The 13,770-nt window shown below is 46.3% G+C and overlaps 1 protein-coding gene across 1 annotated transcript in view; it reads left to right on the top strand.

Annotated features, from left to right (window-relative positions):
* The window catches only part of TRPV5 (transient receptor potential cation channel subfamily V member 5), a 29,241-nt gene extending 21,731 nt beyond the window's left edge, over positions 1–7,510 (top strand). The window contains exons 13-15 of the mRNA XM_061166452.1: positions 1,776–2,044; positions 5,421–5,527; positions 7,210–7,510. Coding sequence (XP_061022435.1) covers positions 1,776–2,044; positions 5,421–5,527; positions 7,210–7,510 — 677 coding nt within the window. The remainder of the gene's footprint in view (positions 1–1,775; positions 2,045–5,420; positions 5,528–7,209) is intronic.
* Positions 7,511–13,770: the final 6,260 nt, after the last annotated feature.

Raw genomic sequence — 13,770 nt, 5'->3', positions numbered from 1 at the left:
GAGCGTGGACTCATGTGCTCTGAAGTTCTGGGTCAGTCATGTTTGTGTTGACTAACTGCCCTGCAGCATCTTTAAAGGAGAGATAGACAAAGGGCCTTGAAGAGAGACAGATATGAAACAGGAAAGACAGGCCACTTGTGAAAGGTGCCATGTGCAAACAGTTCAGTATTTAATTCTTCTATGTTTACACTTCAGAAGAATAAATGAAAAGCACTCAATAACACATCAAGTGCCCTTTTTTTTTTCATTTATGTAGTCAAAGTTTAAAGAAAAGAAAGGAATTTGGAGAAGGAGGTACAACAAAAGGGTTTGGAGAGTTTGAAGAATGGGAGAGGAAAACAGAAGAGTTGTGAAGAGAGGCTTGAAGCACAATGGCCAGTGGGGACCCAGTCAGGGCCCAAGGCGTAGGGGGAAGGGTTCTAGGGAAAGGAGGAGAGGAAACATCCAGAACAGGGCAGATGAGACAGAGAGGAGGGAGGGAGAGAACAAGTGGACAAGGAGGAGAAAGTTCTTCGGGGAAGGCAGAGAGAGGAAGGAAGAGCAAACACTGGTGCCTCTCATCCAGTTCTCCCTGGCTGCGGCGGAACCTCTGGAAGGCAGGTGGATGTTCAGGGTGACATGTGAGGGCCCCAACCCTGGGCTCTGAGTACAACGGATGCCATTCCTGTCTTAGGCATTCCCTTGCTTAATGGGAGTTCCCAGAAAACAGTAGACTGAAAAACTACACCAAGATGGGAACTCTGAGAGGGTAGAACTTAGTCTGTCCATTTGGAGGATTCCTCATATTCCCTTCCTCCCCACCCTCATCTGTATGTATGCAGAATGAGGGGATGTAGCGGAGCCAGTTTCTATAGATCTCCCAAAGCATCTGTTCTTCGTTGTTGCAAAACCATGCTTTGTCATAGACCCTAGCTCTGCTCTTGGGGTCACCTTATTTAGATTTCCATTCCCCACACAGGGATGAGGCTTTCAGAGGCTCTGATGCTGTAGTAAGTTCCCAGGATACCTAATACGATCCAGTAAGGCTACACATCACATTTTTTTGCAATGGTCTAAGAACATGCAGGAAATCTCAGAGTAATGGATGATTATCTAGAGAACACTGAGTTTTTTTTTTTTTAGGTTCTTTTCTTTTAGACTTTTCATGTGCTCAGTTCTTTAAAGTTGTTGAAGATTTCATGCATTCTTATAACAATTGGCCTTTTAAATATTTGGTTCTAAAATGTAAAAACCAGTTAGGTGACATATGCTATATATATCTACTGATAGATAGATGATAGATGTTAGCTAAATTCTGAGTATTGCCATTATCCAGAGTGATAAACTTGGTCATAGGATACCTCAGGGTTAGCCAAGTACACAGGGAAAATGTGACTTATATAATATGTATAATTTACACATCTACATTTGTGTGTGTGTGTGTGTGCATGTATGTGGGCTTCCCAGGTGGTAAAGAATCCACCTGACAATGTAGGAGACATGGGTTCAGTCCCTGGGTGGGGAAGATCCTCTGGAGTAGGAGATGGCAACCCATTCCAGTATTCTTGCCTGGGAAATTCCATGAACATAGGAGCCTGGCCAGCTACACTCCATGGGGTGGCAAGGAGTCGGACATGACTGAGCAACTGAGCAAGCATACACGGGCATGCATGCATGTGAGTGTGTGTAATTGTATGGAGATATATGTTGGAGGTAGAATAATACTGACCAGGCCCAGGCTTATTGTGATAACTCCCTGTTTCCTGATCTCCATGCCCTCTTCCTGGGCGGAGCAGCGTTCTATATCATTTTCCAGACCGAGGACCCATCCTCTCTGGGGGAATTCTATGACTACCCCATGGCGCTCTTCAGCACCTTTGAGCTCTTCCTCACCGTCATCGACGGGCCCGCCAACTACAATGTGGACTTGCCCTTCATGTATAGCATCGTCTATTTTGCCTTTGCCATCATCGCCACACTGCTTATGATCAACCTGTTGGTCGCCATGATGGGCGACACACACTGGCGGGTGGCCCATGAACAGGACGAGCTCTGGAGGGCCCAGGTGAGTTCGTCAGTGGTAGTCTTCCTGAGGGTCAGGGGATGGAGAGAAAAATCAAAATGCAATATGTCATGGTCGATGACTCTTAGGAGAGTCATAGAACACCCCAATGGGGGTGGTCATCTCAACAGAGGAATTTTTGAATAGATGGAGAGTAAGTTGATAGGATGGTAGGATAGGGTTAGAATCAACACCCAGGAACTGTGTGTTGACCACAGTGGAAGGGTAGATTCAGGAGTCATCCTTGACTTCAGAGGCAATTAGAAACTTTCTTCTTATGTATTCTATACTCTGATTTCTCTTCAGATCATATAAATCTTTCACCTTTTAACTTTCTTGTCCTTATGTATTCTAGTTTTTCATTTGAACCTTATCTTGTATTTGCTTTTATAACTGTTTTTCTATTATCTTTTCTTTATATCACCATAAGGTAATAAAATCTTAGAGTTGGTACTGTCTTTAGTGGTCTTCTAGTTGAACTCTTACCCAATGTATACTCATTTATTGGTCAGAGGGTAATTTAGTGTCTTCTTTCATGCTAAGTAAGACCTTATTATCATGTGGATTTGGGTAGAGGTTGGGAGGAGAGAGCTTTTTCATATTTCAAAACCTTTTGTTATTAGAAAAGCCCATACTGTATTGAGCTGATATCTCTCTTTCCAGAAGATAGAAAAACTGGGCCACCCGTTGGCCCCCATTTTTTCTTCTCATATAATGCAGAACACATTCTCCCTTAGGCGTGCCATTCAAATATTTGAAGAGAGCCATTGTTTGTCCCTTTGGACTTTCCATTCATTAGCACTAATTATTTGGAGCCTTTCTCTGTGCTGGGAAATATCTGGGATCTGGGGGCATAAGCAAGATGATATAGTCTGTGCCCTCATGGGGCTTACAGTCCAGCTGGAAAGACAGACATTAAAACTTCATAGAAAGCCATGTAATTAGAAGAATAAATGTGTTGTAGAGAAGTGAAGGTGCTAAGAACAGGAGGCAAGAGAAGATTTGGACTGAAAAGTTAGAAAGTGCTTTCCTGATAGACTGACATTTAAGATGAGCCCCTAAACATGGGTAATAATTCATCAATTATGAAGAATAAGGAGGGACTTCCTGGGTGGTCCAGTGGCTAAGACTCTGTGATCCCAACGCAGAGGGCCGGGGTCAGATACCTGGTCAGGGAACTAGATCCCACATGCCAAAATTAAAACCTAGTGCAGTCAAATAAATATTTTTTAAAAAAGAAGAATAAGGGGAGGGAATGGGAGTTAGGATTTTTGTCCATCAGGACACTTGGCTATGGGGACAGAAAACCAAACTCAAATAGACTTGGGGAAAAAAAGAGTGGGAAGGTGTATTGATCCTCATAACTGGAACGTTTAAGGAATTAAATTAGCTTTAGGCATGTCTGGCCAGAGCCTGGATCTCCGTCTCACCCATTACATGAGTTTCTCTGTGGTTCTCTCTTTTGTCCTGACCCCTCTAAGTCAGTCTCTTGCATCGTGTTGCTGAGATAGCTTATAGGAGCTCTAAACTGACAAAGGAGTGAGCAGATACACCCATTGCAATGGCCCCACTCTTTTTATTTATTCTTTTTCTTTTTTGTTGCACTGGATTTTTGTTCTGGCATGGGGGCTTTCTCTAGTTGTGGTGCATGGGGGCCTCTTTAGTTGCCAGAGCAACGGTTCTAGAGCTCAAAGGCACAGTCGTTGTAGCAGCGACCTTAGTTGTCCTGCAGCATGTGAGATCTTACTTTCCTGACTAGGGATCCAACCTGAGTCCCCTGCACTGGAAAGCAGATTCTCAACCACTGGACCACCAGGAAAGTCTCAAGGGGCCCCATTCTTACTGTATTCTGTGTGACTCCTGATGCTGTGGATCTGTAGCCTTGAAAAGAGCATCTCCTTCTGTCCAGTGAACCCATTTCATCGCAACAAGTTTGGTCATAGGTGGATCCTTCCATTTAAGACTAAGGCCAAGGACTGGAGAACTGGTGCTGGTGGTAGAGTTTTGGGGAAAATAGATGAATTAACCAGGACTCTGTGAGGTCTAGTCTGTTCTAACGGATGGACTGACAGTAGAGAAGAAGTGATTTTCTAAACATCAGATGGGCTCTGTTCCCAGAAGAAGATTGGGAGGCTGAATGATGGTGCAAGTAGAAACAATAAGTGTCCCTTTCAAGATAAAGAAAAAGCACTACCTAGGGAAAGGAAATAGAATGATTGAAAGTCCTGAGGGTGGAGGGAACTTGGCACAACTCAGGAGCAGAGAGCAGACCAAGAGAATCATGGAGTGCTGAGAAAGATGGGAGCATGAGAAGATGAAGTAGAGAACTAAGTTATTTTAGGGATTCCTAGTTTGTTCCATCAATCAAGCTTCCTGGACCCAATCCATCCTGAATGACCCTCTGTTCAGACCTAGATCCTGGGGCTTTCAAAGCTAGAACAATCTTGATGTGATTGGAGGAAAGCAGCATAAAGAGGGATCGTCCCTTTTCTGGCTTTGAACACTAAACTATAAGTAGCACCTAAAACGGAGTCAGGTCTTTCAGTAAATATGCAGTTGGCTCTTAAATATGCAATTGGCTCATGACCAAATAGAACCCTCACATCTTTGTTACATGATTGATTTGACTAAGCCCCTTTAGGGGTTTTCCTGTGCTTAACACTGACACTTTAGTCTTACAAATGTAGCACCTTGCATTGGGTTTACTTAAATTTCACATTAGTGGTTTTTGACCAGCATTCCAATCTGGTAAGATCATTTTTATATTGCTTTGTCATCGTGCTTATTACATATCCTTCCCAGTTTTGTGTCACAAGCATATTTGATAATCTTGTCTTATGTTTCATCTAAGTTAATAATAATGAGGGCTGGGTAAAGGACAGGACACTTGCCATGCCACTAGAATTTTCCCTGCCAAGTTTGGAGTCATTAACCCACTCTTTTCCTTCTTAGGATATGGGTGTATTTTTAATTCGCTGCAGATTCCCTCAACATCACCAGTTATCATTTCATCCCCAAGATCACAGAGATTCTATTTAATCATTTTATTTAAATCCAAATAATTGGTCTATGGCTTTCCTATGAAAAAGGAAAAGATATTAGTTTGGATGGGATGGCTTATTTTCCCTGAATCTGAATGGTAATGCAGGGGTCACTGTTTTATCCAAAACTCTCATAAAATAGTCTCTCCTTTTGCGGTGAGTGATGAGGGAGGCAGTAGCATGGCGCCTCACATGAACAGGGGGATGGACGGTGGCTGTCACCCATCCCTGAACAGATGCCCTCCTCCCTCTCTGGGTTCCCTCTGTCAGTAGCCCCAGGGTCCTCTCAGCCTCATGGCTCTTTCTGGGCTCTTCCCCCATCTCTCGTCTCCTCCTAGGTCGTGGCCACCACGGTGATGCTGGAGAGGAAGATGCCTCGCACCCTGTGGCCGCGCTCCGGCATCTGTGGGTACAAGTACGGGCTGGGGGACCGCTGGTTCCTTCGGTGAGTGACCCTGGAGACCTGTGGACTGTCCACCCGTGTGAGGCCGTGGGAGCCAGGGTGCCCGGTTCTGCACTTATGACCCTCCTCTCCATTCTCGGGATCCCAAATTGGACCCAGAGGAGAAGTCATCACCCTCTGAAGTGAGACTGTGTTAGCCTGTTTAGGGGAGGGGTGCGGAGAGGTCAGAAGGGCAGTGACGTGTGCACCGCCACAAACACGTATCTGTGCTCCACTGTGGGCATGCGCTCCTCAAACAGGTCTAGTCTTGTTTCCACCTGACCCCCACTCGTAGTAGATTTTTTTTTTTTTAATTTTATTTATTTATTTTTTTCCTGGTTGTGCTGGATCTTCATTGTGGGTGGGCTTTCCTCTTGTTGCAGCAAGTGGGGGGTTACTCTACTGCAAGAGCTTCTCACTGTGGGGTTATCTCTTGTTTTGGAGCACGGGCTCTAGGGCGTGTGGGCTTCAGCAAATGCAGCCCCCCGGCCTCTAGAGCACAGGCTCAGTAGTTGTATCACATGGGCTTCGGTGTTCCGTGGCATGGGGGATTCTTCCCGGACCAGGGATCAAACCCGTGTCTCCTGCTTTGGCCGGTGGATTCTTTACCACTGAGCCACCGAGGAAGCCCTCTAGTGTATTATCCTTAGAGCTTCTAGTCTAGCCTGCAAGCTAAGCTTGCTCCTTCATATCCTACCTTCAACTCCTCCTGACGTGGCTTTCCTCTCTCAGTTATTACCTGACTTGCATCTCCTCATCCTATGACACGCTTATCTTTTAATTGGCTGCTTTCTCTTTCATACTCACCCACATTCCCCCCACATCACCCCCCGCCCACATACACACACAGAGGCCGTCAGTTCAGTTCAGTTCAGTCGCTCAGTTGTGTCCAACTCCTTGTGACCCCATGAACCACAGCACGCCAGGCCTCCCTGAACATCACCAACTCCCAGAGTTCACCCAAACCTATGTCCACTGAGTCGGTGATGCCATCTACCCATCTCATCCTCTGTCGTCCCCTTCTCCTCCTGCCCTCAATCTTTCCCAGCATCAGGGTCTTTTCAAATGAGTCAGCTCTTTGCATCAGGTGGCCAAAGTATTGGAGTTTCAGCTTCAGCATCAGTCCTGAACACCCAGGACTGATTTCCTTTAGGATGGACTGGTTGGATCTCCTTGCAGTCCAAGGGACTCTCAAGAGTCTTCTCCAACACCATAGTTAAAAAGCATCAATTCTTTGGCGCTTATCTTTCTTTGTAGTCCAACTCTCACATCCATACACTACCACTGGAAAAACCATAGCCTTGACTAGACGGACCTTTGCTGGCAAAGTAATGTCTCTGCTTTTTAATATGCTGTCTAGGTTGGTCATAACTTTCCTTCCAAGGAGTAAGCGTCTTTTAATTTCATGGTTGCAATCACCATCTGCACTGATTTTGGAGCCCAGAAAAATAAAATCAGCCATTATTTCCAAATCCTGAAGGCACAGCCCTTCTGGGCTCTTTCCCAGTTTATCCTCCACTTCCCTTCGTTTGATCCTAGCAGGTCATCCGGCTTCAACGTGGCCCGCTTCCTCCTGCTCTCCCCTCATTCCTGGTTCCCATCTGTGCTGCATTCACTTTGGCTTCTCCTCATGGTCCGGTCTCTCACTGGATCAGCTGAGCTTCTCTCCTTTCTCACCTCCTCAGAGTTGAGACCAACCAAGACCAGAATACTTTGCGAGCTCGTCGCTACGTGGAAGCTTTCAAGGGCTCAGACAAGGAGGAAGGACAAGGACATCCCCCTGAGAAACGGCCCTCGGTGTCTGAAAGCGGGCTTCTAGCCAGAGCCTCCCTGGCCCTCCCGACCTCTTCACTGTCCCGGACCACGTCTCGAAGCAGCGGCAGTCACCGAGGCTGGGAGATTATTCGTCGCAACACCCTGGGACACGTGAATCTCGGACTGGACCTTGGGGAGGGGGATGGAGAGGATCGGGTTTATCAGTTATGATCAGGACCCTTGTTACTCTCATCCTGATTCCAGGTGGGCCTGGGTGAAGGCAGAGAAAGAGACACTGCTTGTGAAGCATCCGCCCTTCCTGCCTGTTAACACTGTGAGGGGTGGACAGAAGAATTCTCCCAGGCCATCCATACCTCACCCATCACCTCAGCATTCCCAGGAATGAGTGCCTTCTGGCTTCTTGGAAGTCCCACCTCTTGGGAAAAGAGGGTATCTGTTCAAGCAGAGTTAGGCTTGGAAACTAAAGACACCAGGTAGGGATGCTAGGCCAAAGACTGGGTCATCATCTCATTTTCTGCCCAGTAAGGTGCTAGACTGTGAGCTGTGACGTCTCCCAGGGCTTCACGTAGCACCAGCCGGGCATGGCCCTGAGGTTGTAGCCTCAACTCTTCCTGCACCTTGTAGGACCCTCTCCCCACCTCACAGCCAAACCCACACTAGAAAACTGCAAGAAGAAGGGTTATTCATCCATCCTTTATTTTTTAAAAAATGTGTTATGATATGCAGAACATAAAATTTACCATTTTAAGCATTTTTCAGCTGTACCGTTCAGTGGTATTAAGTACATTCACATTGTTGGGCAACCATCACCACTATTCATTCAGGGAATTTTTTAAACCGAAAATTGTGTACCTGTTAAATATGAATTCCCTATCATTCCTTCCCCATGGTCCCTGATAACCAATATCCTACTTTCCGTCTATGAATTTAAGTTTTCTAGTTACCTCGTATAAGTGGAATTATCCAATATTAGTCCCATGTGCCTGGCTTATTTGATGTAGTATAACGTTTTCAAGATTTATCCATGCTATAGTGTGAGTCAGAATTTCATTCCTTTGAAAGGTCAAATATAACAACATCTCATTGTATGTTTAGATCACTTTGTGTTTATCCATCCCTCCGCTGATGGACAGTTGGGTTGTTCCACCTTTGGCTGTTGTCATATGAACATTGGTGTACAATTATCTTTACAAGTTCCTGCTTTCAGTTTCGTTGGATACTGAAAACTTCCAAACTCCCATCCATTATCTAGGATCAAATGAAGAGAAGTGGAGGGAGGTGGAGGATAAACTGGGATAGAGACCCAAAGGGCTGCACATTCAGGACTTGGAGGGTAATAGGGCCTGTGTGGGGTGTGATAGTGGGGAAAATGTGGGTGAGTATGAAAGAGAAAACAGCCACTTAAAAGATAAGTGAAAGCAGTTCTGAAACTTCTAGCAGTTCTTTAGAAGTGGAATGGCTAGATCTTATGACAAGTCTTTATTAAATTTTTTGAGGGACTGCCATCCTGTTTCTGGCAGCAGCTGTACTGGTTTACATTTCCTGAAGCAATATAATGCACAGGATTCCAATTTTTCCACATCCTCACCTACAAGTGATTTTCTGATTTTGTTTTAAATTTATAGTAGCCATCCTTTTGATTATGCAATGGTATCTCATTGTGGATTTGTGCATTTCCCCAATGATTAACGGGGCATCCCTGATAGCTAAGTTGGTAAAGAATCTTCCTGCAATGCAGGAGACCCCGGTTTGATTCCTGGGTCTGGAAGAGCCACTGGAGAAGGGATAGGCTGCCCACTCCAGTATTCTTGGGCTTTCCTGGTGGCTCAGCTGGTAAAGAATCCACCTGCCATGCCAGAGACTGGGTTCTATCCCTGGGTTGGGAAGATCCCCTGGACAAGGGATCCAGTATTCGGCCTGGAGAATTCCATGGACTGTATAGTCCGAGGAGTCCCAAAGATCTGGACATGACTGAGCGACTTTCACTTTCACTTTCAGTGACTAACAACATTGAGCATCTTTTCAGTGCCCACTGGCCATTTGTGTATCTTTTTTCTTGGAGAAATTTTTTTTTTTCAAGTCCTTTGTCCGGTTTGCCTTGGGTGTTTGGGGGTTGCTATTTTTCAGCTGTCTTACCCTTGTCTTTTGAGACTTAGAGGCTAAAGTGTATCTCATTTGCATCCTGGTATGTTTTAAAATATGGGTGGTAAAGTATTCCTTTCTCTGCGTGGATGGCCCCATCAATTATTTTATGGGACCATCCCTGGCTTGTCCCTCAGGTTGCCTGTTAGCAGTTTTTCATCCTTGTGTCTGGAGGTAGCAGGCTTCCAGCCATGTTTCCTGTGACAGCTCCCCTCTGCCCCCAGCTCCGTTGCCCCTGCACTGAGGTGGGGGGGGGGGACAGCAATCACAGAGCATGGGCCATCCCTTTCCAGGAAGGAGATTGGAAACTAGGTGTCTGGGGTGCCCATCACAGCCTCGCTTCTGTCTCCAGTCCTTCTCATCCCAGCCCTGTCAACACTCTCACCACAAAGCCGCAGCAACTTTTTAAGAGGACTGTGATCTGGAAGAGCCAAAAGGTAAGTGGGATTTGTGAAACTGCCCCTAGGTTCATCCAGATACACACACAAGGCCCAGGTGAGTGTGGAACGGTGAGGGATAACTCACACACACACACGCACGCACACACAGAGGTTCACAGGTGGCATAGTTTCTAAATGTGCTCAGTCAGCGTGATTCCTCCTATCTTCATCCACAATGGAAGCTCCCCCTCCCCTGGGTAAAGCTAAACTCCCATCTGTATTCCAGATACAGTTTTTTTCCTGTCTCTTCAGGCAGCCCTGTCCACCACTGTATCCTTTATCTCCTCTCATTATTCTAACCTCAACCTCTCTCTCTCCCCAGGTGATGCTAGTCAGCAAATAACCACGCTCTGCTCTTTCCTATCCTCAAAGAGATTGTAATCGCCTCCCCTCGATTTCCATTTCTCCTTTCGGCTCCTGCCCTATCTTTTTACTCCCTCCTTGGGGCCAGACTTCTTAAAAGGAGGCTCTGCTGTCTGCTGAACCCACAGAGTCCCCACCCCGTTGTGGCTTGGCCTTGCCCCTCCAGCTGCTGACAGCACTCTCATCAAGGTCATCTCCCCATAGCTAGCCCCACTGAGCCATCTGAGTCTTGTGCAAACTCTGTAGGGTTCAATACCCGTGGACCACTCACCCCCTCTCAGCACACCCCTCGTGCCATGCTCACCTCCCACTCTGCCTGCTTCTCTCCTCCCCATCTCTTAAATAGTTCTGGTCCATGAAGCTCTCTGTTTTCCTCACCACCTGGCAAATTCCTGCCACCTCCATGGATGATATTGACACACACGTTTGTGATTCAAGACTTCTTTATCTTGGCTTTAGTTCTGTCTCCTGAGCTCCAGGAGACAGCTCAGATGCCTCTCTATTAGACAACTCTACCTGGATATTTTACAGATATCTGGAACTTGACGTGTCCCAAACTGAACAGCTTTTCTTCCTCACCAAACCTGCTCCTCCACCAGCATTTCCAATCAAATAAAAGCAGGCAAAATTGCCTAAGCCCCAAACCTAGGCGTCTTCCTCCACACACCCATCTTGACTCTCATTTGCAGTCAGTCTCAGGTCTGGTGGATTCTACTCCCTAAAACATCTCATTTGAGAAAGAATAACTTTTCAGTAGACGATACATCCCATGGCCCGAGATTCAAAGAGCACATATATACAAAGAAAAAAGCATTCCTGCTTCTCTTCCGGCCCCTCAGTTATCCACCTCCTCAGGGACATTCAGTAGTGAGTTTGTTCTTTATCCTTCCAAAAATACTTTATGCATGGCCAAGCCTACCTACATACGGGCTTCCCTGCTGGCTCAGAAGATAAAGAATCTGCCTGCAATGCAGGCAGCTTGGGTTTGATCCTTGGGTTGGGAAGATGCCCTAAAGAAGGGAATGGCCACCCACTCTAGTATTCTTATGTATACATTCTTTTAAAACACATGCAATATAGTACAATGTAGTAAAAAGAACTGTTCTTGCTTTTTTCACTTCTAATGCTTTGAAGACTGTGGCACTTGTCTCTACCCTTTGGCTAATCTTCCGAAATGGGCCCCCATGGTCTCCCCACTGCCTTCCAGGAGTGGGTTCCTGGAGTCTTGTTTTTTTCCACTGCAGTCTTGGTTTTTTCCACTCCACCATCCACACTGGAGCTACATTGATCTTTGTCAGATGCAAGTCCTGCCTCAACCTGTGGCCTGGAAGCCCTTCCCTGAGCTGACACCTGGCAACCTCCCCAGCCTCTTCACCCTTGTCTTCTCTGGCCCTCCCTTTCATCATGATAATCATTATTCGTTCCTCTTCTTTTTTCCTTCTTTTCAGCATTCACAGTTTCTGGATCTTTCTACCTCTCTGCACCCACCCTCCTTTCCATCTTTGTAACTTCTCTTCCTCCTGTTAGTCTTAACAATCGTATATTGTGTTTGTGTATGTGTGTGTTGGTGGGCAGGGGGTGAAGGTGGGGGACTGACCCATAGGCTAGATTGGAGTTTGCCTATTCAATTTCCAAGCCACCTATATTATCTTTTTATTATACATCCTGAGCTTTGGATGCTCACTTTTTTAAACACCTGTTTTCCTTAACAGACTGTAAGCTCCACAAAGGAGAATGTGATGCCCATATTATTCAGTATTGTGTTCCCAGTGCTTGGCATAATTTCTGGTACAATGCAGTGTATAATAAATATTCATTAATCAAATCTATGAATGAGTGACCTGTTTTTATTCTAAGTTCCTCTACTGGACATATTCCAGATATTTCTTTCACTTGTCGTAGTAGAGAGAAAAATAATGGCCTTTGTGTAGGATTGTAATAGTTAAAGACATAATAAGGGTGGAAGCACATTGCAAAGGATAAAAGAAAAACAATGCTAACGTCAGTCATCGTTGGGAAATTTTCTTTGCTTATATGTACTTTTGTGTGTGCAAGAGAAAGACAAGGAAAGAGAGTGGGGGAAAGGAGAGGATATGAAACGTTATGAAGAAGGAGAAAAAGAGGGAAGGATTCCAGAAGCAACGCTCTGAGGCAAAGCTTGGGAAACCTAAGGCATGTGGTACCCACTGTAAGAAGTACTCAAGGCATGAGATTCTTGAGATTCTACATCTATGGGATTCTATTCTATGAGCTTCCACATCTGCCTGTGGGAGCCCGAGGATGACATGAAAGGAAAGACACCCAGGCATCACTGTGCAGCAAGACAGATGCAGTAAGAGAATCCCCTGGGTGCTGGAGGGTTAATGGAGCTGGCAGATGTTTTAGCCCCAACATGATGGGGTGAAGCTGCCAGGCTCATGGGCTGCAGAGACTGCAGAGACTGGATGGGGTGGGGGAACAGAGGAGAGGAAATACCAGGGTCCCTGCCTCGGGAAGTCTTCAGGTCCCCCCATAAACATTTATCATGTCCCTCCTTCTCTCCCCTTGCCCTGAATAGAGAAGCAGAACAGCCTGGCTTCCATGCACCTGACCTGCCAGAGGTGGGCATGTAGTGGGAGAACAGGTAGCTCTGGATTTAAAAAATGTATCACCTCTCAGCTGTTTGCTAAGTATTTGATCGACAGGGTTCTGAGTTCTGGTGACATGGTGGCACGACCCTGGGGAAGGACTCTGCCTGCAGCCAGAGAAGAGTGGGCAGGGGCCGGGCTTCCCACCCCCAAGCTGGACTGTCTCTGTGGGCCCCGTGAGCACAGATCGGAGGCACGGGGGGCAGCACACAAGGCCCCTCCTGCCTCGAGATCACTCCATGAAATTGGAGAAAATGCCTTGAGTTTGGCGTGGGAGCTGGCCTCACTGAGTTCTCTGGGCTGGGCCCACCTGTTTCTCTTCAGCTCAGTTCAGTCGCTCAGTTGTGTCCGACTCTTTGCGACCCCATGGGCTGCAGCACGCCAGGCCGCCCTGTCCATCACCAACTCCTGGAGTTTACTCAAACTCATGTCCACTGAGTCAGTGATGCCATCCAACCATCTCATCCTCTGTCATCCCCTTTTCCTCCTGCCCTCAATCCTTCCCAGCATCAGGGTCTTTTCACATGAGTCAGTGCTTTGTATCAGGTGGCCAAAGTATTGGAGCTTCAGCTTCAACATAGCCAATGAATATTCAGGACTGATTTCCTTTAGGGTGGACTGGTTGGATCTCCTTGCAGTCCAAAGGAATCTCAAGAGTCTTCTCCAACACCACAGTTCAAAAGCATCAATTCTTCAGCACTCAGCTTTCTTTATGGTCCAACTCTCACATCCATGCATGACCACTGGAAAAACCATAGCCTTGACTAGACGGACCTTTGTTGGCAAAGTAATGTCTCTGTTTTTTAATATGCTGCCTAGGGTGGTCATAACTTTCCTTCCAAGGAGTCTTTTAATTTCATGGCTGTAGTCACCATCTACAGTTTCTTAAGGCTAATAA

This window comes from Dama dama, chromosome 18, assembly GCF_033118175.1.
Source record: "Dama dama isolate Ldn47 chromosome 18, ASM3311817v1, whole genome shotgun sequence".
Taxonomy (NCBI): domain Eukaryota; kingdom Metazoa; phylum Chordata; class Mammalia; order Artiodactyla; family Cervidae; genus Dama; species Dama dama.
The sequence above is the reverse complement of the archived record's forward strand: the minus strand, read 5'-3'. Positions and strand labels throughout refer to the sequence as shown.